General features: G+C 41.2%; 1 protein-coding gene across 1 annotated transcript; it reads right to left on the reverse strand.

Annotated features, from left to right (window-relative positions):
• Nucleotides 1-841: 841 nt before the first annotated feature.
• GLRX3 (glutaredoxin 3) lies at nucleotides 842-15,576 on the reverse strand. Its single transcript, XM_027655313.1, has 11 exons — nucleotides 15,445-15,576; nucleotides 12,375-12,483; nucleotides 10,042-10,116; nucleotides 9,132-9,333; nucleotides 5,819-5,991; nucleotides 5,667-5,728; nucleotides 4,157-4,214; nucleotides 3,604-3,656; nucleotides 2,748-2,787; nucleotides 2,543-2,635; nucleotides 842-1,094 (listed from the first exon to the last, which is right to left on the reverse strand). The coding sequence occupies exons 1-11, from the start codon at nucleotides 15,510-15,512 to the stop codon at nucleotides 1,044-1,046; spliced, it is 984 nt and encodes a 327-aa protein (XP_027511114.1). The 5' UTR covers nucleotides 15,513-15,576; the 3' UTR covers nucleotides 842-1,043.
• Between the last annotated feature and the right edge of the window lie 6,483 nt (nucleotides 15,577-22,059).

The raw sequence follows: 22,059 nt of genomic DNA on the forward strand, positions 1-22,059 counted from the left end.
AGAAAATTGAAACCCGAATCAAATATCAATCACCAGGAATCCTGTAACACATGTAGTACCTTCTTACCTGCAGCCAACCTTTCCCAGTCTGGGATTAGGGTTAATACCAGTCTTGCTTTAGGTTCTAAGACTTAGATTGCATTTAGAATTTAAGTACCAACACCCCAAACTTGCTTCCAAAACCTTCCCAGCTGCTCCCTAAAACTCTGCACCACCTCACTCAGGCCTCTTTTTCTGGGCACACTCAGTAGTGTCTCTCCTGACCCCTCCTGACAAGGAGCAACTCCCCAGAGGAGTTTCTGGCCACGATCCTGATGCAGACTCAGGTATTCAAAGAAGGATTAAAACCAAAATCCTCTGAATCCAGCAGTGAAGGATTCCTGTATTGCCAAAGTCACAAGCCAGGAACCAAATCTTTCAATCTCACTGAAGGATCACTGAGGATGCACCAACAGTGGCCTAATCACTGTTTATTGGCTCATTTAAACATGCCCAAAAACCATGTTAGAACAGGCTGAACACCTGAAATTAGCAATTACTGTGGCTGCTTAATGAAGATGCAGTGTATAGAGCAGGAACTCGTTAATAACTTCCTAATGCTGCACTGGATGAAGGTTTCAATTGTATTTTTCTTGCTCACTAGACATGAAAACAATTAAGAGGGACAGGAAATTATGATGCTCCATAACATTGTCCATTAATATTCTCCTAATGAGAGCTGAGCCCCAAAAAAACCAGTTGTAATTTAGTCTTATACAGTTTTGGGGTGGAGAGTGAAGTCATTACTCAATTCTTAAACATCCAAATGCAAATAATACACAGAAAGTCCCAACACCCAAAATTCTGGAGCATTAAATTTTAATTGACATTTTTGTCTCTCCAGTTAAAACACATTTTTAAATGTGGTGAAATACAGAGAGTATTTATTTACTGTCTTTCTGTACTCCTGATATTCCACAGGGCTAAGTTGTATATTGCTCCAACAGAATCCCTAAACGAGTAATTGTTCCAAGGATTTCTCTTCCCACCGATGTCCTTCCCTGTTAATTTTCTCCCTTCAGCACAGGCAGCAATTCACCACTTTCCTTCAGCTCCTGTAAAGAAATAAATACAGCAATTATGGACATTTTATGATTATGCCAACAGAATTTCACCAGGGAATGGTGATGGATAAGGAAATAACTCCCTGACTAGGAAGGGAATGCACTGATGACTCACTAGAGGTCCCTCTTGGCCAAGACACTGAGGTTTATAATGTTGTATTTAAATTCTATTTTGTGTCTATTTAGTAAGAGAGGCAAAATATTTAGTGGAAAAGTAAACCTTCAAAAGAAGTGGTTGTTATCAACCTGATATTTCCTCCTGGATGTAATTCCAGAGTCTCCTCCTAGATGTAACTCCAGACATATTTCAGGCATCCACAAAATTTTACAACATCTAAAAGGCCTCCCAAAAGAGAAAAATTACCATCCACTGATAAATTATGTTCCTTCTACCCATCAAAACCAACAAGACAATAAGATATTTTAAGCATTCTGAATAAGAGGTACTTGCCCATATTATCTTGATGATTGAAATTCAAATTAGAAGGCTGTTAACTTGTTAAAGAGCTACATAACACCAGGAAACAGTTTTAAAATAACATGGAATATATATTCTTTTCCCTCATCTCAAGAGGAACAGCTGTCTCAGTTTTATTCCATATTATGCTGCATTAAAAAATGCAATTTAAAACACTTACAACACTCATCCACACATAGTGTGAATTAATACAGCCCAAAGATGCAAATAGACAAATTATATTTAAATACCAGGGAGAGAATTTTGCAGCATCTTCAAATGCCCAAGACTCTACTTACTGATCACTGAAAAAGCCCCCACACTTGTTAAATAAATAGAATTATCTACATAATTTAAGCAATACCCACACTTGTTAAATAAATAAAATTAATCCATAAAATTTAAGTCATACCAGTATTTTTTAGAATTAAATGAGATTTATTGATTGTGCCTTCCCAGGAGTTACAATGTCCATGGAATTGGCTATAAACCATCCAGACAGGAATGGGCTCAGGAGTATTTTGGATTGAGAACTCTGGGCCTGCTGTGTTACAAAAATCAACAACCAGAGGAGGAGATGCAGATCTATTTTTGTTGCTTCGGGGGCTGTTCAAACAACTGCAATAAACTTTGATTTTCTTCCAGGAATGAGACTGTTTGCAAGGAAAAATAAGTCTCACCCACCTGGTTTGAGAAAAAAGCAATGTCAGAAGTAAAACTAAGGAAGAGAAACCTGTAAAAATGGGTTCTACAGTAACTGAGTGTTGTCAAAGAAATACATCCCACAGCTAAATGGGAATGTTGGAGATTTAAAGCTCCTTTCCCTGGGTGTGAGCTCAGAGGAATCACAGGAAAAGCATCCAGGTCGTTTGGGGTCAAGATTTGAGGCCACCACAGCAATTTCTGTAGGTTATGGGCAGAAAAAAAATCCTATTATTTGGAATAAAAAGTCTATTTAATCTCCAAATTCTCCCATTCCTACCTTCACAATGTCCAACCCTCCAACCAGTTCTCCTTTCACGTAGAGCTGGGGGTACGTGGGCCAGTTGGAAAAGGTTTTCAATCCTTGTCTCACCTAAAAAAAAACCCAAACAAATCTGAAATGTAAATTTCTCCTTTAAAAATGCAAATTTAGGTTTTTCTCCGAAGCTCCAGGGAAATCCTCAGTGATGGAGAAGCTTGGTTACCTCTTCGTCTTCCAGGATGTCAAAGGTCTCGTAGTCAATGCTAGAAAAAGGAAAAGAAATTCATTATTCACTGTGGAGTTTGGAAAAATTCTCAAACAAAAAAAAACCCTAACGATTCTCAAAAAAACCCCTCACAGTTCTCAAAAACACCTCTCAAAAATCTCAAAAATGGGTATATTTACAGGCCAGCTTCCAAATTACTCAGATTTAACAGGTATTAGGAGGAAGAATCTCAATGCCAACTCTTATGCCAAGAACTGCAAGGTAAAAAAACGCCTAATTTTATAAGAAACTCTTCAAAATGCACAGATGACACACTAAAAAATTAAGCCACGTATCTTAGGCTCTAACTGGCTAGCATGTGTTCAAATTAGTTCTGCTATTAGCTTAAAAAAATTAAAATAGAAAAGACACACAAACTTTGAAAGTTTTTATTAAATAATCAACCAGCTGCAGCTCTTTTACCACCTTCAGAAAGTGCTTGTGTAAAACACAATAACCAAACTGCTGTGTAAATTTAATTTCTGGTTGATTCTTGTATGAATTCTGATGTGCAATCCCTAATTTTCTAAGAACTGGTACTTTTCAAGGATGTGGAATCCTGCAAGTGGAAAAGGACAATGATTTTAGTAACTGCTGTTTATTTTTGAGTTGTATATTGATATATAGTTATTTATTATCTCCACAAGCCCATCCTAACACCCAATAATGAATTCAACTGCTTTAAAATACTATTTAAAAATGGAAACTTACATCTGGGGAACGATTCCACCAGGATTTTCTAACCTCTTGATTTATAATATGCAGTTTTTAAACCAAAACTACTTCACAAGTTCAGTAAAAAACAGTTACTTACCCAGTGTTATTCATAATTTCTATAATTTGCTTGCTGAAGCCACATTTTGCCATCTAAAATGTAAAACATGGATTAAAAATATAGATCGGTTGTGTTTAATCCACAAAATTCCAAATCCTCAGCTATTCCCAATTTATTGCTGGATAAGCCACTCCAGTTAATCTCTTTTTCATCCTTTATATCCTGCCTTATGTGGATTTATAGAATAAATGTGCTTTACTTTGAGATATCAATACCCTTTACTTGCCATTCCAATAAACTACAACTAATACACAGCTGCTGAGTACAGCAATTCCCAATTAAAATTAATTAATAATTAATATCTACTGTAAACTCCTCACATTGGCAGTATATGGACAAAAAAACCCAGTATTTTTTTGGACATTGAATTTATATTCAGCAATAATAAAAAACAGGGACTGTTCCATGGCTTGAAAAAGTACCAAATAAAAGGACAAAAAACTAAGTTTCCAGCACTATTAACCTGAATTAACAAAAAATGAGGTAATTGTCACTGTTTAAAAAAAATATATTCTGAAAGATTTTATCTCACCTGTTTGTTTCCCTTCATAAAGAGCATCACAGGAGCTTTGTTTATCAAGGATTTAAGCCTAGGGAAAGTTGGAAAAAGATATAAAATAGCTTGGTTATTATCCCAAAGTTTGTTTTGAGAGGAAAACAACATGCAAAAAACAAAATAAAATTGAGAATTCCAGTCTAGTTTGGGTTGGGAGGGGCCTTCCAGCCTATCCCACTCCAGGACCAGGCTGCTAAAAAAACTTGATAAAAACTTCACACTCCCGTTCCACAGGTGCTCCTGCTGCTCCTTAGGGAGACATTTAATAGCTTTAATTACTAAAACACTTTAGGGAAGTAGAAGACATTCCCCATTGCCTGATTTCCCCCAAAAGATTAAGCAAGGTAAAAAATTATGGATAAATTCAACCAAGTTGCTGCTTACAGAAGTTAGGTCAAGAGCTATCACGCAAAAAATGCCTAATTTCATGAGAAACTCCTTATAATGCACAGAAGGGGGCTAAAAGACTTCCTAAAGTAAGTTTGTAAAGGCCATCCTGAGACAATCTCATCTCTATCTCTAAAATCCAAATTGCAAAAGGCAGTGATTGGGTTTTGTGGCCTCAGTGAAACACTTTACAAGTGGCGTAACAAAAAAAAAAGAATAAATTTGAAAGGAATTAATAAATCCACAGCTGTGGGAATGTTAATTATCACCACACTGAAATGGAATGTATTAAATTATTTCTTCACTGCAGTGAGAAGGTAAAAGAACCTGGAGGAGTCACATCCAGAGCACAGTAAAACCTGGAATCTGTGCTGACACATTTGCCTTCCGGGTACAGTCCACCTTCTTGGAAAAACATCCCCTTTGCATGTCTTAATGGCACTATTCCCATAAAAATTAGGGAAAAAAAGCCACATCTAAGAGCAACTTGGGCAGCAGAGTGACTGATATCCAGATGTCAGATATCCAGAGCCTGGAATTCTGAGAGCGGATCTTCATATAGGGAGGTTAAAGGAGGACAAATTGGCATCCAGATACTCCATCCAAGTCAGGAATCAATAGAATTCCCACTGCTGCAGCACAGATTGTGTTGCCAAGGTGAAAGAAAACAGGAACTGAAGGACACAAGTAAACAAGGAAAATGAGGAGACAAGAGCAGGGATTCTCTCCAGTGATATCAGAGGTCTATGACAAATAAAGCTGATAAAAGCTACTCATGTTTAAAAGACGATTTTTCCAGTTATCTCTAAAGAATAAATTCTCAAAAGAGACACAAGAAGGAATCTCTGTATTCCTGCTACAAGTAAAAATTAAACACATATACAACTAAAGACTATTGGGTCACTACAACTATATTAAGTGACTGCTGGATAAAAACCAGAATATTTGAAACAACTGAAGAGTTCTGTAAGTAAGTTCTTGATGCAGTTTTGATAAAATCAAAGAGCAGGAATTTATATGAGGCTTTTCCCTATGCAAACAAACTTAAAGGAAACCTCAAAAACAGATACCCTGCAAATAATGACAAAATTCCTCCCACCTGTCCTCCAACTTCTGGGCCTTGGGACAGATCGTGTCCAGCTCTCCAGATGCCTCAAGTTCCTAGGGAAATTGGGAAGGAAAAGGACGTGTAAAAAGCATGAAAAACATGCTCTGACAACCAAAAATACTCAGAAAATCCCAGTTTCTTACCTTGATAATATCCAGCCCCCCTATGAGCTCTCCATTCACGTAGAGCTGAGGGTAAGTTGGCCAATTCGAGTAAGTTTTGAGTCCCTGACGAACTTCTTCATCAGAAAATATGTCAAAGCTGCTGAAGGAAACACCATGTTTGTTCAGGATCTCCACCATTTGCTTGCTGAAACCTGCAGAGACAGAAACAGGAATTAAATAGGATTTCAAACAAAGCATTCCCATGCCTGTGTTAAACCTTATTCAGTTAAAAAACGTGGTATTTCTAGATAGCAAGTTCAAAACAGCTCTAGTTGTTCTTCTTTGCTCTATCAATATCCTCAAATATTATACATGGGAAAAAAAACCCCATTTATTACTGTTAGTTGATTTATTACTTATCACTAGTTTAACTTAAAACCTGACTTTTATGTTTTCTACTGTTTTGCTTTAGGAGCATCTTTCCTATTTTGTGGTAAAAGGCAAATTCCTCTTTAAACTTTTTATGTTCTCCTGAGTACTTAATATTATTTTACTCCCCTTGTGACAGTTTCATATGATGTTTTGTTTCCCTTAATGACAGATTTTCTTATGTCCTGCCCACAGCAGGATATTAAGCACCGAATATTATGATTTTACAACCAGATTTTATACGTTTAGCAGTGGCCAACTGGAGAAGAAAAGTTTCTCCCTTTTGTAACTAAGCATCTTTTTCCCAAGAAAATCATCGCATTATATGTAAAAAGTTGTAGGTAGGAAAATTTTATTATTATGGAATTTACAGTCATCTTTTTACACCTCCCAGACAACACAATCCCATTGTTTGCAAAAAGGATCTGGGAGAATTTGCCCATAAATCAATGTGATAATAAGGTTTTATATCTTTGCCAACTCATTCTGGTTTGCATTCAAACACCCATGCAATCGTACCAATTCCCTCAAAGAATTCCAACAAATGCTGTGCAGACAAATGAAAACCTCTATACAAATATTAAATAAAAAAAAGGGGGAAAGACAATGCTTAAAGGCTTTAATAAAAGAATAAAACCCCAAGGTTTAAATGGGGAAAAGGATGGAAGTGGCAGAACAGAATAACCTTTGATTTCAGCTCTTAGCTTTGAAATATGGGGTTTTATTGCAGTTTTCATTTGTGTAATTTTTTGAGATATGAAGCAGCAGGTTTTATACTTGTGGCATCCAAGTTGCTTTTCTTTGCACGACTGAAGTGTTGAGTTCATGTACAGCCTGAAGTCAAACAGATCCTGGAATTTCTCCTACATCTGGGAGTTCATTAATAAACAGCTGAAGGCTGATTGCTGCTGGTTATTCCAATATATTAACTCATTTCTACTGTAAGGAACTGGGGAGGGGAAAAAAACCCAGCTTTATTTTAGCTGTAGGCAATTCCATGCAAACCAGAAAGACTGACTGGTTGGGGCTCATTTGAAAGTGTTGTGTTTAGGGATAAAGTGCCCAAACAGCTTCACTTCCATAACAAAAGGGAATTTAGGTTGAATTCCTGAAGAAGTGACTGACAAGGAATAATTAAACTGCTGACAAAATGGTTTAAGTGTTATCTGTGTGATCACGGATTCCACAGCAATAAAAACACCCTGAACAAATTATCAATGCAGCAAATAAATAAATACTGCCAAATAATTGCCAATACCACCAAATAAATACCAGTATCACCAAATAAATACCAATACTGCCAAATAAATACCAATATTAGCAAATACATACCAAGACTACAAAATAAATCCACTGAAATAATACAACATCTGTAGCAACCACATATAAGTTTCAGTAAACACACATCTGAGGGAACAAACCATACTCCAATCTCTGCTCAGCTGGTTTTTCCAAGGAAAAAAATACCAAAAACTACAATAAAATCCCAAAATTCCTGCTGGATTAAGGTCCCCTTCACTTGCCAACTGAACCAAAGAGTCCAGCAAGTCTTATTTGTATCAAAATAGATACAAATCAAAAATATCTTCACCTTTAAACAAGCCTGACTCCTGTATTTAATTCTATTTTTATTACTTCTACTACTGATAAAACAGATCCAGATCATCATTGCCGAAATTTTAAATTATCTTCACCTTGAAAAAGATGAAAATGTTGACAAAATGTTTAATTACCTGCCCCTTGAAAAAGATTTTGTCTTTTTTAAGAAATTTAATGGACCCAACTAACATTTCCCAACTACTGCCAGAAACCACAACATCAGCCTAAGGCAGCACAATATTTACCTGCAAATTAAGAGCTGGCAGTTCAAATAATTTCATGTGTTCAGTCCATCTTAATACTTCCAATTTTAATATATACTTCTATTTAGGTAAGCACCTCCTGTGCACTTTTCCTGGGGTACCAGCGAACTGAGAGCTTGAAGAAATATCTGAACAACCCTAAATTTTAGAGACCCCAAAAGTTCTCAGAAATCCCAGAAGCTTATCAGAGCCTACTACAGAACAAGCCAAACTTTCCACTCCTAGAAAATTATCTATAATTTCCCGTTATATGGAACTTCTACACAGCTACAACCGCATTGTTGCATGATACAAATGCAGAATTATCTACACAGAAAAAGATGGAACTTCATCAGCTCTTCACAGGAAGATATAGACTATTATCAGTCCAAAGCACCTGATTCAACCCCAGTGTCAACCCCAATAGGCCTATTCAGCAGTTCAACCACTGTGGCCTCTCCTCTCAGCTCCTTTATTTGCCAAGCATTGCTCCTGAATCAAAGCCACCTGAAATTAAGGAAAATACTCTTATATTCACTCTAGGGACTCAGCTTCTCAATTCCAACAACCCTATAAGAGCAGAGGCTTCCTAGTAATTAAAAATTTTGTCTTTTGACATTTGTTCCTGAGCTTTTCATGTAGATCAACACTTTAAGTTAGTCAGAAACTGAGCACTAAACCGTGAGCAAGAGCTAAGAGAATGAGGTTTAAGAAAAACCACTTCCACTGAGGGAGAAACACACATGGAGTGTGTTTGGGTGGGAAGGACCTTAAAGCTCATCCAATGCCACCCCCTGCCACGGGCAGGGACACCTTCCACTAGCCCAGGTTGCTCCAAGCCCCGTCCATGCCATGAATACACACAGGAAAACTGTCCCAGTTCAAGGATAACACTGCACATCCCATATTCTTTAGGAAGCTCCTAATCTGTGACTCCATTTCCACAAGTTAAGTAAGGGAATAACAATTCTCCATCTGCATCTGAGCAACACGAAAATCCTTCCGTTAACAGGTGACCAAGGCACTGTTGGGACGTATCTCCCCAGACTCCACAAATCCGACAAACTCCAGGAATTCCTCACCACAGCGAGGTTCTTTGGGAGAGCCCTTCATGAAGAGCATGCAAGGGGCAGCATTGATGAGCTTCTTCAGACGTGCATTGAGATCCTCCTTGGTGCTGTCGCTGGAGGAGGGAGACAGGGACGTGCCGGATATGTGGCGCTGCACCTTCTTGGTCAGCTCAGGGGCATGGGCACCATCCAGCCTGTCCACTTTCTGGGAATTCTGAAGGAACCAAAGCACAGGCTCGGGTTAAAGGACTCAATTCAGAATTTGTACTGTAACAAAAACAGAGTAAACCCATTATATAAAGTATAGATTTTCACATGCAAGGGGGGGTTTAGGGTCTGGAGTTCCCAGGCTCGTACCCTTTCGTTGTCTGGCTGGTCTTAATGGCAGCAAATTTGCTATTAGAAATATACTGGTAAAGAAAATATTATGAGTTTTATTATCACAGGCAAATGCAACCCACACATATTTGTTATTTCTGTTATTACTTTATTTATTTGGCTTTTTGCCATGTTGTAGAACTACAAGACGACATGGAAATACCACTGTGAATTTTTTGATCCAATATAAGTTACAACAACTATTAAAAAAAAAAAAACCCAACCAAAAAACACCACCACAACAACAAAAAATACAAAATTTAAAAAAATAATTAATAAATAAATAAAAATGCATGAATCCCAAGCCAGTTAAGGAAGCTCTGAAATATTACATCTAGAGTGCAAAAACCATTTCTATCTACTTTTTTAGGTTCCACTAGATAGACTTCAATCAGATACAGAAGTGTTCCCTCACTGAGAAAGTTCTTAATGTTCTGGGAGCAGTATTACAAAAGTATACATATTAAGGGTCCACATGGAATCCAGTTTCTCTTAAATCCTTTTTCCCTTAAACAAATTTTCTCTTAAACCCATTTTCTCTTACCTTAAAGAACAAAAACGTTGGAACAGAACTAATTCCATATTTTTCAGATACTTCAGGCACAGCTTCAGCTTCCAACTAAAAATCAGAGCAAAAACCACCAGATTATTTTCGTAATCTTCTTTCAAGTTTCACTGTGGGTGTCAATGCTGTCTGGAATGTTCTTCTGGGCATTTTCTACATTTAAACAGGGTCTGATGCTGAAGTTGGGGAGACATTTGCATTTAAATGAGACTCTCTGTGCTGGGTGTCTCCCCCTGAACCTCGGCGGTGTCAAAACAGGTTCAGAGGTTTTTATTTTGTTGCACATTCCAAGAGGCGCCCGGAGGCTGCGAATAAAATTTTTTGGTGCACTCGTGACCCTGTAAATTTTCAATCCTGTGCAGCTCCCACTATATTGAAATCCATAAATCACTGACCCAGCCATGTCACCTCACGGGGCGGGAGTTGTGCCCACAGCAATCCCGGCTCTTGGCTCTATTGACTCATTCCGGGGCTCTACATCACCACTGACATTTGCAGCCTCCTGCAAATTAGCCAGGAAAAAGGAGGGGTTCTTCCCCACTAAACTTTATTTTTAACTCCTGCACGGCTGCTGAGTGGCAAACTTGAGCTTATTGCTTCCAGTTTTATCCAGCATTCAATGCATAACTTGAAATTACGTAATGAAGTAATTTGCTACGAAAATATGTCTTAACTCAAATTTTGAGCTGCTCCAGCTCTACAGGCTCTTAATGAGCCTACTAATGACAGAAGCAAACCAGTAAAATCAAAACTGAAAGCCCGAGCCTCACATCCTCTTGTGTAAATCAATGCTCCAATTGAGAAACTAAAGCTAGAAATTGAAAGCTTGTATTCAATTGAAACTAAATTAAAAGAGAATAGATAATTCCAATTACCTATTCTCTTCCCAGTGGCATATGATGACTTCTACATTTAAAATTAATTTTCTTTCCCAGTAAAACTTCTTGCTTGGATACTTATTTATATTTGTTATATTTATTTTATATATATTTATATTTATTTAGAGATAATTCCACTCAGAACAGATTTAATTTCATATTTCAGTAACTTGCTCTTACTGGTACAACTTCCCAAAATGTTGCTTCTAAGTGTTTTGGGATCTATACATACTTTTATTTCAACCAAATATCTGAGGAGTTAACAGGTTTTTGACCAAAAAAAAAGTAGGTTTGGCTATTTTGGAATACAAAATGTCACAAAACTTTCCATATCAAACACATTTCTTATGAGGAGTTTCTCCCACCAAAACATGTATCAAGAAAATTCACCCAAGAATTTCAGTAGCTTATTTCCTCTAATCAAGTAATATTTGGAGGATGGAAGCAGGGGGAAAGATGTGCCATTATTTTAGTTTTACAACACTGGATCACTTTGGAACCTTGTTAATAGAAAATAAATTGCAGCAGAATAATAAAGATCATAAATAAATAACATATGAATAATAAAAAGGCAACTGAGACTTTTCAAACTCTGTTGGCCTGACTAAAAGCTACTAAACTCCAGATAAATTTAAGCATCTTGAATTTGCAAAATGTTGAAAACTGGTCTTTTGAAGCTCCAAGTCATAAAATACCATTAAAATAGTTCTGACCTGTTTTACAAACACCAACTGAGAGGCATCATTAAGAAACTCTCACACACAGAACCCGAAGGCTTAGTGGAAGAAATCAAATTCCAGACTCACACACAGCTGGCTGCCCCAGTACTCCCTGCCCTCAGCACCACAGAGGTGTCTCACTAACGAGAGAAATTTGGGTTAAAACCAACAGCATGTAGACAAAGTGCATTCATTTCTCCTTCCCCTTGGATTTCTTACTGGGATATGAAGAGATTCTCACAAAAACAGAGTACCTCAGCTGTGTTTATGTCATCCAGAACTACACAACTGTCATCTGAGAGTGACAGTGTTGCACAGACTGAATTCACCATCCTGAAGGTTCATCTTTAGTACCAGAGAAAACCTCTGAATTTTGAGACCCCTTTGACTGACCAACAACATCACTAAGGTTGGGTGAGCAACCTGGTCTAATAGAAGGTGTCCCTGCTCATGGCAGGGGGTTAGAAGTGTATGGTTTTTAAGGTTCTTCCAACCCAAACCCTTCCAGGATTCCATGTCTGACATGACCAAGCCCATCATGCCCCCAGTGGTGGCAGCGCCTCGGGGACAACAGATTTAAGAAGGTGAAAATATGTTCAAGTCATATCTTCAAATGTGAAGCCACTTCAAAAACAACCTCACCCATATTTGATAATACTTTAGTTTATAATAATGACTCTTCTGTGTTTAAAAGAGGCTCCTCTGCCTGACTCACCTGCACAAAGGTGACCTGTGTGTGCTCCTTGGCCAGTGCTGCCATGACCTCGTTCATCTGTGCACACTGAGGAGCCCATGGTGCCCAGAAATGGACAACTACCAGGGATCTGGGAAAATCAACAGCATTTAAGTGTTAAGAAAAGACTCAAGCAAAAATAAACAGAATCACTGAGGTTGGAAAAGAGCTCCAAGATCACTGAGTCCACCCTGTGCCTGATCCCCACCTTGTCCCCCAGACCAGAGCACTGAGTGCCACGTCCAGTCGTTCCCTGGACACCTCCAGGGATGGGGACTCCACAAAACAACCCACACCCACACCATCTTCCTGAGGAAAAAAAAAAAAAAATCCAGCAAGTGAAACCATGACCGTTTTCTAGGACTTGCCCAGAGAACTTCAGTGCTTTTTCAGGAAACATTCCAAACCCCAACCAGCCTCAATACAAAGAAAAATGTCTCACTAATGCTATTTTTCTGTTTTTATTAGCTTCAACTTCTTATTCCAGCCTCAGTCAGGTTTCCTGGAATGTTTTGTATTGAATCCACACAGCATTTAAAGCTGGGAAGTCACAGGTGTGAGCAGAAATCCCATCACACTGGGTACCAGGAGCTAATTCCCACAAATTTAAACATACTTGGATGACAACAATGACAAGACATTGGAATTTTCAATTCCCTTTTCTAGTTTTGCTGAGGTCAGACCCACTGGAAAATGGGTCTATAAAGAATAAAAGATACCATGTACTACTAATAATAATTTATTTAGAAAGATAAAGAAATCAAGTCAACAATATCACAGAAGCCATTTAGTGTCTTTTATTACTAAATAATGGACATTCATTATAAATTGTAACAGCAGGACAACATCTTTATTGGAATAGTTACCTGCTGTAACTACACACCCTGAATACTTTAAGGTTCATAAACTTGATTTTACAAAGCAATTCTAGAAAATTCTGGTAGAGAACCAATAGAAAAACCTTTCTTTTTCCCCATCATGCCCTCAGAGTGTGGTCCTGCTTCAAAAGCCAATTAAAGCCTCAATTACGGAATGACAAGGCAGCTTTGTTGTTGTGCAAGTTTCAACCTTGCAAATTTAGACCTGAGCTCAGGAACAGTCCAGGACAATCTTCTCCAGGGTTCTCCCCTGTATAATTCTCCAAGACTCTTGTACATGAGATCCCAAAACTGTCTCTCCTGAATTCCAACAAAACAGAGCAGGGGAAGAGGCTGGTTCTAGCCCAGGTAGCCCTCACAGCCATGAGTCTCCTCAACATTCCCACAGTTTTCAGCTCACAGACACATTTAATTAAGACTTTTGAGCTTTTCACATCACACCAACCAACACTTCTTGCCACAGAGTAAAGAGGGAAAAATAATTAGGCAGGTTGGGCATTGATACATCTGAGTACACCCAGTGACAATGAGAGAACATTTAAAATGGAAAAAGCAGCAGCAACTTGCAAATTTATAGGAAAAGGTGCTTCCACTGGCTAAAAAAACAGTGGAAGAAAAGAAAATAGAGAAAACAGAAATAGCCTAATGGCCACACATCATGACAAAGCATTAATTACTGTTTTGATGCACCTTCTTTCCACTAACTTTTCCACTCTCCACCAGGAATGCAGATTCTTACCCTGTATTTCCAAGTTCTCAGTTTAATTTAGTGTCCATAGCAGGACACATCTAATCACAAAACAAATAATCACAATTATTTAATCTTCATCCCACCAGAGCCTCTCCTTCCTTCCCAACATCCATTTACAATACACTCAATTTTAAAATTAATTTAAATTTAACATATTTTACTTTAATTTGCACCAAGAGTTTTGGGGTTGGTTTTTGTTCATTTGGTTTTTTATAATTATTTCACAGGATGTTTCCAATTTTACAACTGAACTGCCCTCTGAGCACTTAAATTTAACCTTAAAAAATAGCAAGAGTAATAGAAAACATTAAGAATTAAAATAAAGACTTGGCAAAATGAAGCACATAAGTGATTCTAAACAAAGTATTCCCTCCATTTTGACAGTTCCCTCTGCAATGTCCTCACACAAGAATTCAGCTGAAGGACAATTCCAGAAAAGAAACTGGAAGTGATGCAGCAAGTTTCGAAAAATCTTGGTTTCTTTTTCCCCATAATCAACATTTATCAGGGTTTCCTTATGCTGGCCTTAGGAACGTGATGCTGGTGGTTTCATCATTCATTTAATCACTAAAGCACCCATTCATCTGTAGTCACAGTGGTGGTTATTGCAACTCTTGCCTCCCAAAGTAAAACATAAGCACGGAATGCTGCAAGAAGATCCCTGGAAGCGTTCAAGGCCAGGTTGGACAGGGCTTGGAGCAACCTGGTCTAGTGGAAGGTGTCCCTGCCCATGGCAGGGGGTGGAATGGGATGAGCTTTTATGTCCATTCCAACCCAAAACATTCCATGACTCCATGAAAGGAGAATAACTCATTTTAAGAGCACAGAAACAGGTTAACAAGGAACCAGCCCCGTGGCAGGAGATGAATAATTTCATGCCACTTTCTTTCTCCATAAACAACCCACTGCTGCTGTTTCCACTGAAAACACCGTGCAGTGACTGCTGGTTTTGCTGACACCTCGGGATTCTGCAGAAGAACAACCTCAAATCGCAGGGTGGCTCTATTTTGTATCATTTTTCTGCCGATTTGCCCATTTGGCCTCCGTCTCCCTGCAGGAGCTGCCGCAGGGTGACACCTCCAGCAGCGCCCTCCCGCAGCAACCCCAGGCAACAATCGGGGCTTAAGAACATCGCGCCAAGACCCCAACCCGCAGCCTTTGTTCAATTTATGGGCTTGGCTGTGTTTTTTTTTTTTTTTTTTTGCTTTTCCCCGCGCGGGTTGCGGTGAGCCCCGAGCTGTGCCCTGGGGGACGGCGGGACGGGACCCCCGGGAAGGAACCCCCAGGGATGGAACCCCCGGGACGGGAGACCCGCCCCCAACACGGGACTCCCGGAGGGAACCGCGGGAGGGGCCCCCAGGACGGGGCCCTCGGGATGGGGTAGGCGGGACCCCCCCGTGCCACCCCCTCGGTGCCCCCTCACCTGTCGCGGAGCTGCAGCAGCTCCTGGAGCTGCTCGGCGGATCCCGCGGCCGCCACCGCCCCCGCCATGGCCCGGCAGGGACAGAGGGAGGGACGGAGGGAGGGGACACCGGGCACGTGGGGACACCGCGGGGCACGTGGATCCGCCCGGATCAGCTGGTTCCGCCCGGATCGCGTGGGTTTGGCCCCCGTCACGTGGCACCTCCCATTCCATTCCCACCCCCTTTTCCATAGGCCGGGATAGCTTTCATGGGCCAGGTGGTTCCAAAGCCCCGTCCGGCCTAGCCTGGAGCGCTCCTGTTCCAGGAATGTATAATCTAATGTTCGGAAGTAAAAGTAAATATTTCTGTTAAAACAATATAAATAATATCAGAAAAATAATAGCATATCAGAAAAATAAATATGTGTAAATATATATGAAATACTTGAAGTATGAAAAATGTAAGATTTCCTTAAGAAAGGCTAGTCTTTGATCTCTGTAGACTTTCAAGTCTTATCAACAAGAAATGAGATTTAATCTGTGAAATGGAGTATCCCAACAAGCTCTAAGTGGTATCCTGGTGTTGGAAAGACAAATTCCTGGTCAGTGGAATTGCCTTGTTAAAGCTTAGGACTTGTTGTTTTTCAGTGATCTTGACAAGGGGCTCTCGGGTTTCCTTGGAGCCTTCCCTTCTCCAGGTGAACACCCCCAGCTCTCCCAGCCTGGCTCCAGAGCAGAGCTGCTCCAGTCCTTGGAGCATCTCCATGGCCTCCTCTGGACTCGCTCCAACAGCTCCATGTCCTTCCTGTGCTGTGCCCCCAGAGCTGGAGGCAGCTCTGCAGGAGGTGGCAGAGGGGCAGAATCCCCCCTCCCCTGCTGCCCATGCTGTGGTATCAGCCCAGGACATGCACCAGCACACCCAAGTCCTTCTCCCAGCACTGCTCCATCTGTTCATCCCCAGACTGGATTGATCCCAGGAGTTGCCCTGACCCATGTGAAGCACCAGCACTTGGCCTTGTTAAACCTCATGAGATTCCCATGATCCCACTGCTCGAGCTTGTCCAGGTCCCTCTGGATGGCCCTGTCCTTCAGATGTGTCACTGATGGTGCCCTTGACCCCTTCATTTGTTTCCTTAATGAAGGTATCAAATAACACTGATCTCAGCACGGACCCTGAGGGGCACCACTGGTCACTCCTGTCCATCAGGACTCAGAGCCATTGATCACCACCCTCTGGAATATCAGGGTGCTGCTCAGGACGACATGTTGCCATTTTCCTTTGTGTTTGCCAAGATATTCTGTGGAAAATCTTGGAAGATATTGTCAAGTGAAATGAGATTCTCACTCTTGGAGCTTATGGCCCATAAATCTGTAGCTGGAAGCAGGATTACCCCTGGTGATGGGAAATGTGGTCTGGAGAGATGGAACAGGATAAGAAGAGTGCCTAATAATCCTTCTGATGCAGAAAGACAAAAAAAAATAATCTAAAATACTCTTATCTCTGTTAAAAAGATGGTCATAAAGCATCCTGAAATTTTACAATAAATTTAATGTCAATTTTTGACACAATAATCTTCAGTATTTTGAAAGAAATCTCAAGACCAAATCAGAAATTGATAAAAAATAAAATATTAATATTTTTATTTCTTGTCTTTTCTCAAAGACCATTTCTAAGAAAACAAGAGCATATTTCTGAAGAAAACAAAGAAAAATATGTAAAACTACATATTTTCTATAAATAAATGCTGGTTGATATAAAGTACATGCGTGGAGGGAAGAAAGTCTAATTCTGTTTATTTTCTCTGACATTTTAACCTGACCAAAACCCAGCAGAGTAATCAGAAATTTGAACCTTTAGGGAAAGCCTATTTGAGATTTTATACCCTATTTTGCTGAGTTTCAGACCTTTTAAAAATTATTGTTCCTTTAGTCATAAAACAAGGAAAACCTGGTGTTCTTGAACAAATATGAAATATTTGTTTCAAATACAATAATTTTGCTTAAATCCTGAATTCTTGAGTTATATAAATAAGCCCCACAGGCTGCCCAATTTTATTTTAGATTTCAGATCATAAAAATAAAATTTCATTTTGAATAATATGGAAAACATTATACTGAGAAGAGCAGCACAGGACTGTGCTGTGCCATTAACGAGGCTAAAACAGGTAATTCCACACACAAATCTGTTTTCCAGTGGGAAATCCCTTTGCTTTTAAATTCCTCACCAAATACACAGTTTGATGGAAACATTCCTGCTGTATTAAAGACAGAATTCCATGGGAAAGGCTGGAATTTTTGCTGCTTGAGACAGTTTCACTCTTTGTTATTTCTTATCCATATTTTGTTCCTGTTCCTGACCCATTTTCAACAAATGGAGCTGGATTTTGGCTGTGAAGGAATTCAGCAGAGGGTATTCCAAAGGTTTGGGTCAAGGCATTATGGGATGGAGGGCTAAAGCCAACGCTCAATGACACAGCTGCACTTCAGGAATGAAGCATGGGACAGATGTAACTCCTGGCAATAAATCTCTCCCCTCTGTAGCCGATGCCAACTCCAGCTCTGGCACATGATTTAAACCCTCATCCTTGAATAAGGTTCCCAAGACCTTTTCAAGGTTCCTCTGGAAGGCAAAGACAAGGATGGCTGTTACAAATGGATAGGCCCATGGAGACGTGGGAGAACTAAATCTGCCTCCCATCCAGCCGTATTTCTGGGCATCCCAGATGGAGGCTTTGGCAGGAGGGTCCCAGGGAAACGTGGGGATTCAAGGACTCCGGATGAACAGGCGGCAGGACGAATTATCCTGGCAAGGCTCCTGCTGATCCACTGCTCACCTGGAGCTCCGAAGGGATGGATTCGGAGACCCAAATCAGGATGGAAAAACTCCTGAGGGCACAGCTGGATGGGCGCTCCTTGACTGCTCCCAAATCCCACTCCAGTTTTCCTAAATCAGTGGTTTTACAAAAGAATTGTGTGTTGGCTTTACATGTGCTAATTCCCAGTTGGAGGACTGAATGCACATTCCTTATGGACACAGGGGTTAGGCTGTTGCATTCCAGCTGGGAATTCACTAAAATATTGATCTTTTAACCTAATTCCTTATGGATTCAGGGGTTAGGTTGTTGCATTCCAGCTGGCAATTCCCTAAAATATTGAGGTTTTAACCTAATTTCCATTCTAGCCAGTCCCTGAACCCACAATTTTATATATGGCAGAAAAGTTACTGGTGCTTAATAATATTAATAATATAGATAAAGATATAACTGTAGAGAGACTGTGGAATTCCAGTTGGAATAAATTAAGATAGCTGGAAGTTATCAAGTATTCAGGATATAGCCAAGCTCTGTTTTGATCCAGAAATAGTATTTACTGCAGTGTAGAAAAAAAATAATAACTTTAGAATAAACCTAGCAACCTTTTTCTTATCTGGCTATATCCTTTTTTATTCTAGTATTATTATTATGATATTAAAGTACAATTGATATTAAATGAAGAAATTGATATTAAATTTAAAAAACCTTTCGTGATAAGCAAGAATGTGGTCCATAATTATATTATATTACATTATGTTATGTTATATGTGATTTTTTTATCTAAGACATGTTAAAACAAAACCCACTTTGGTCTCGAAGAATGTCTGGGTTTGGGAGATGAAGAAGTTGTGTTGTGTGAACACTGAAAAAAAAAAAAGAGGAAATATCCTGAAACAAGCCAGGAATTCCCTTCAAGACATGTCAGGTCTGTAATGGCAGTGGGAAAAGGCTCTGGCAGGTCACCAGTTTTCCTGATTAACTGTCACTGAGTTGTACACCCAGAATAAAACAAAATGAGGGGGAGTTTAACAGGGAATCAAAGGCAGCAAACATGGAAACACTGATATTTTCCTCTAGGAAAACAGTAAAATGAAGGTCCCACACAAAGACCTAAAGTACTCAGTCAGCTTTGGCCCAAAAAAAGAAAAAAACGTTTGTAATTGTAATTAATGTTGTAAATACCAACTCTGTCTCTCAGCACTCAGCAAGGTGTGCCAGGGAACAGCTGGGAAGGTATAATGAGTTTGTGGCTCCTAAATCCATTTATTCGGAGTGAACAGAACACAAGAAAATTGGCTTTTAACTGTGAGGGTGCCCAAACTCTGGGGCAGCGTACGGGATCCCTATCCCTGGAGATAGTCAAAGTTTACCCATGGGACATAGTCCTGCTTGAGCAGGGGCTTGGACTTGATCATCTCCAGAGGTTCCTTTCAACCTAAATGATTCTGTGAAATTATTCTCCTTTCAAGTTACCTGGGGCTACATGAAATGATGGAGTTAACAGCAGAGAAGGCATGGAGAAAAAAGGGGGGGAAACCTGAGCAAATGGAGAGGAGAATGACACTTGTGAGTCCTCAGTTTCTCAGCATGCAAGACCAAACCTAAAAATGGGATTTTTGGGGTGGTACAAAATAATTTCTCTGAAAAAGAAAAGAGTAAAATATGTCAAATAAAAATCAGAAAAGTCTAGTTGATGGTCCGGATGGCAACAAGCTCCCTCTGACAGCCAGAGCACATCTTGGATTCTTTGCTGGAGGGTCTTTATTGGTCAGGTATCACCTGGAAAAGACAAGGTGCCTCCCTGACTGGAAATTTGGAGGTGTATCTATGTAAACATCAGTCACGTGCAAAACTGGCACCTGCAGGAAAGGATCCCCTGCCATGTGCTTGGCACATTTAGATGGATGTGTCACAAAATGCCTAGTTTTTATAGTGCATCCCATTGTTCTAAACATGGGAATTTACACAGGAAAACATTTCACAGTGTTCTACTGGCAAGACACTTAAACAGGCTCTCGGGTGGAATTGGAAGGTGGCTGGGAAATAATTAAATAAATCTGATTTGATGTGACTGGATTTGGGTTTGGTTCCAACTCTGCACTGATTTTGGATGTTCTGTAAACTGGATTACCCGGATTTTGGGTTATTTTCCTATCAGGCATGTCAAGTGCTAAATTAAAAAAGTAAAAAAAAAATTGTAGATTATATTTTTGATACGCCCTGAGGCTCAAGGAATGTGACAACTGGATCCCTAGTGAAGAATAAGCTCCAGAAGGAATGCATGCCAGGGGTAGCTTGATGGGCATGGATTACCATTACTGTTCAGTTCAGCAGAGCAGGAAAGACTAGCAGTGTGTTATTGCAGAGGGCTGGAGCATCTCTGCTGTGAGGAAAGGCTGGGAGAATTGGGATTGTCCACCCTGGAGAAGAGAAAGCTTTGGGGTGACCTAAGTGGGCTTTCCAAGACCTGAAGGAGCCAACAGGAAAGATGGACAGAGACTCTTTACAAGGGATGGAGTAACAGGACAAGGGGGAATGGCTTCCCAGTGCCAGAGGGCAGGTTAGATGGGATGCTGGGAAGGAATCTTTCTCTGTGAGGGTGGGGAGGCCCTGTCCCAGGTTGCCCAGAGAAGCTGTGGCCGCCCCTGGAAGTGTCCAAGGCCAGGCTGGACAGGGCTTGGAGCAACCTGGGCTAGTGGAAGGTGTCCTTGTCCATGGCAGGGGGTGGGACTGGACTCATCACCCGTTGTCCCAATGGAAAGAATCACTGAATCCCAGGCTGGTTTGGGTTGGAAGAGACCTTAAAGCCTAACTTGTTTCACCCCCTGCCATGGGCAGGAACACCAAGTTGTTCCAAGGTCACAGCAGCATGAGGAGGCTGAACCGATGGTGCTGAGGTGGATCTAAAATTGTTGGAGAACGTCCAAAGGAGGGACACGGAAATGGAAAAGGGGCTGGAGGGGCCACATGAGGGGCAGCTGAGGGCACTTGGCTTGTTCAGTGGGAGGAGAGCAAGGCGAGACTCCTTGTGGTCTGCAGGTTCCTCACAAAGGGGCAGATCTCTGCTGTGACCTGGGAAAGGACTCGAGGGAATGGCTGGAGCTGTGTCAGGGGAGGGTTAGGTTGGATCTCAGGAAAAGGTTCTTCCCCCAGAGGATGGTTGGGCACTGAACAGGCTCCCCAGGGCAGTGATCACAGCCTCAAGGCTGCCAGAGCTCAAGGAGCGCTTGGACAACGCTCTCAGGGATAGGGTGGGATTTTGGGGTGTCCTGGGCAGGGCCAGGAGCTGGACTGGATGGTCCCTGTGGGTCCCTTGCAACTCAAGATATTCCATGACTCTGATTCAGACGGCGCTGGTCTCTCCCTGCCCCATAATCCAAGGATGCGGAGCAGCTGCCTCCTGCAGCCCCTCCCTCTGTGCGTGTTTCCGTCGCGGGGGTGGATCCCGGGGCGGTCCCATCCCCTCGGCCATGGCCGCGGTCCCGCAGCCTCCGCTGTTCCCCGCGCGGGGCCGGCGCGGGGCGCTCGGGCCGGGGGGTCCCGGGGAGCCGGAGCGCGTGAGTGCGGGAACCGGGAATGGGGTACCGGGATGGGCTCGGGATGGGGCGCCGGCCAGGGAGCGAGGGAAGGCCGGAGAGCCGGGCCAGGCCAGGCCAGGTCTCCCTTCTCCCCCTCCGCGGTCCGGGGGATCCCGTGTCGCGACTGTCGGTGCTGAGTCAGGGGGGCTCTGGGGCCGCCTGGGGCCGGGAGCCCGGACGGACACGGCCATGGGAGTGGAACAGAACAGGCTCTGGGTGTTCTTCTTTTTCCTTCCCCCCCCCCC

Source organism: Corapipo altera, unplaced genomic scaffold, assembly GCF_003945725.1.
Source record: "Corapipo altera isolate COAL_440 unplaced genomic scaffold, ASM394572v1 180, whole genome shotgun sequence".
NCBI classification, from domain to species: domain Eukaryota; kingdom Metazoa; phylum Chordata; class Aves; order Passeriformes; family Pipridae; genus Corapipo; species Corapipo altera.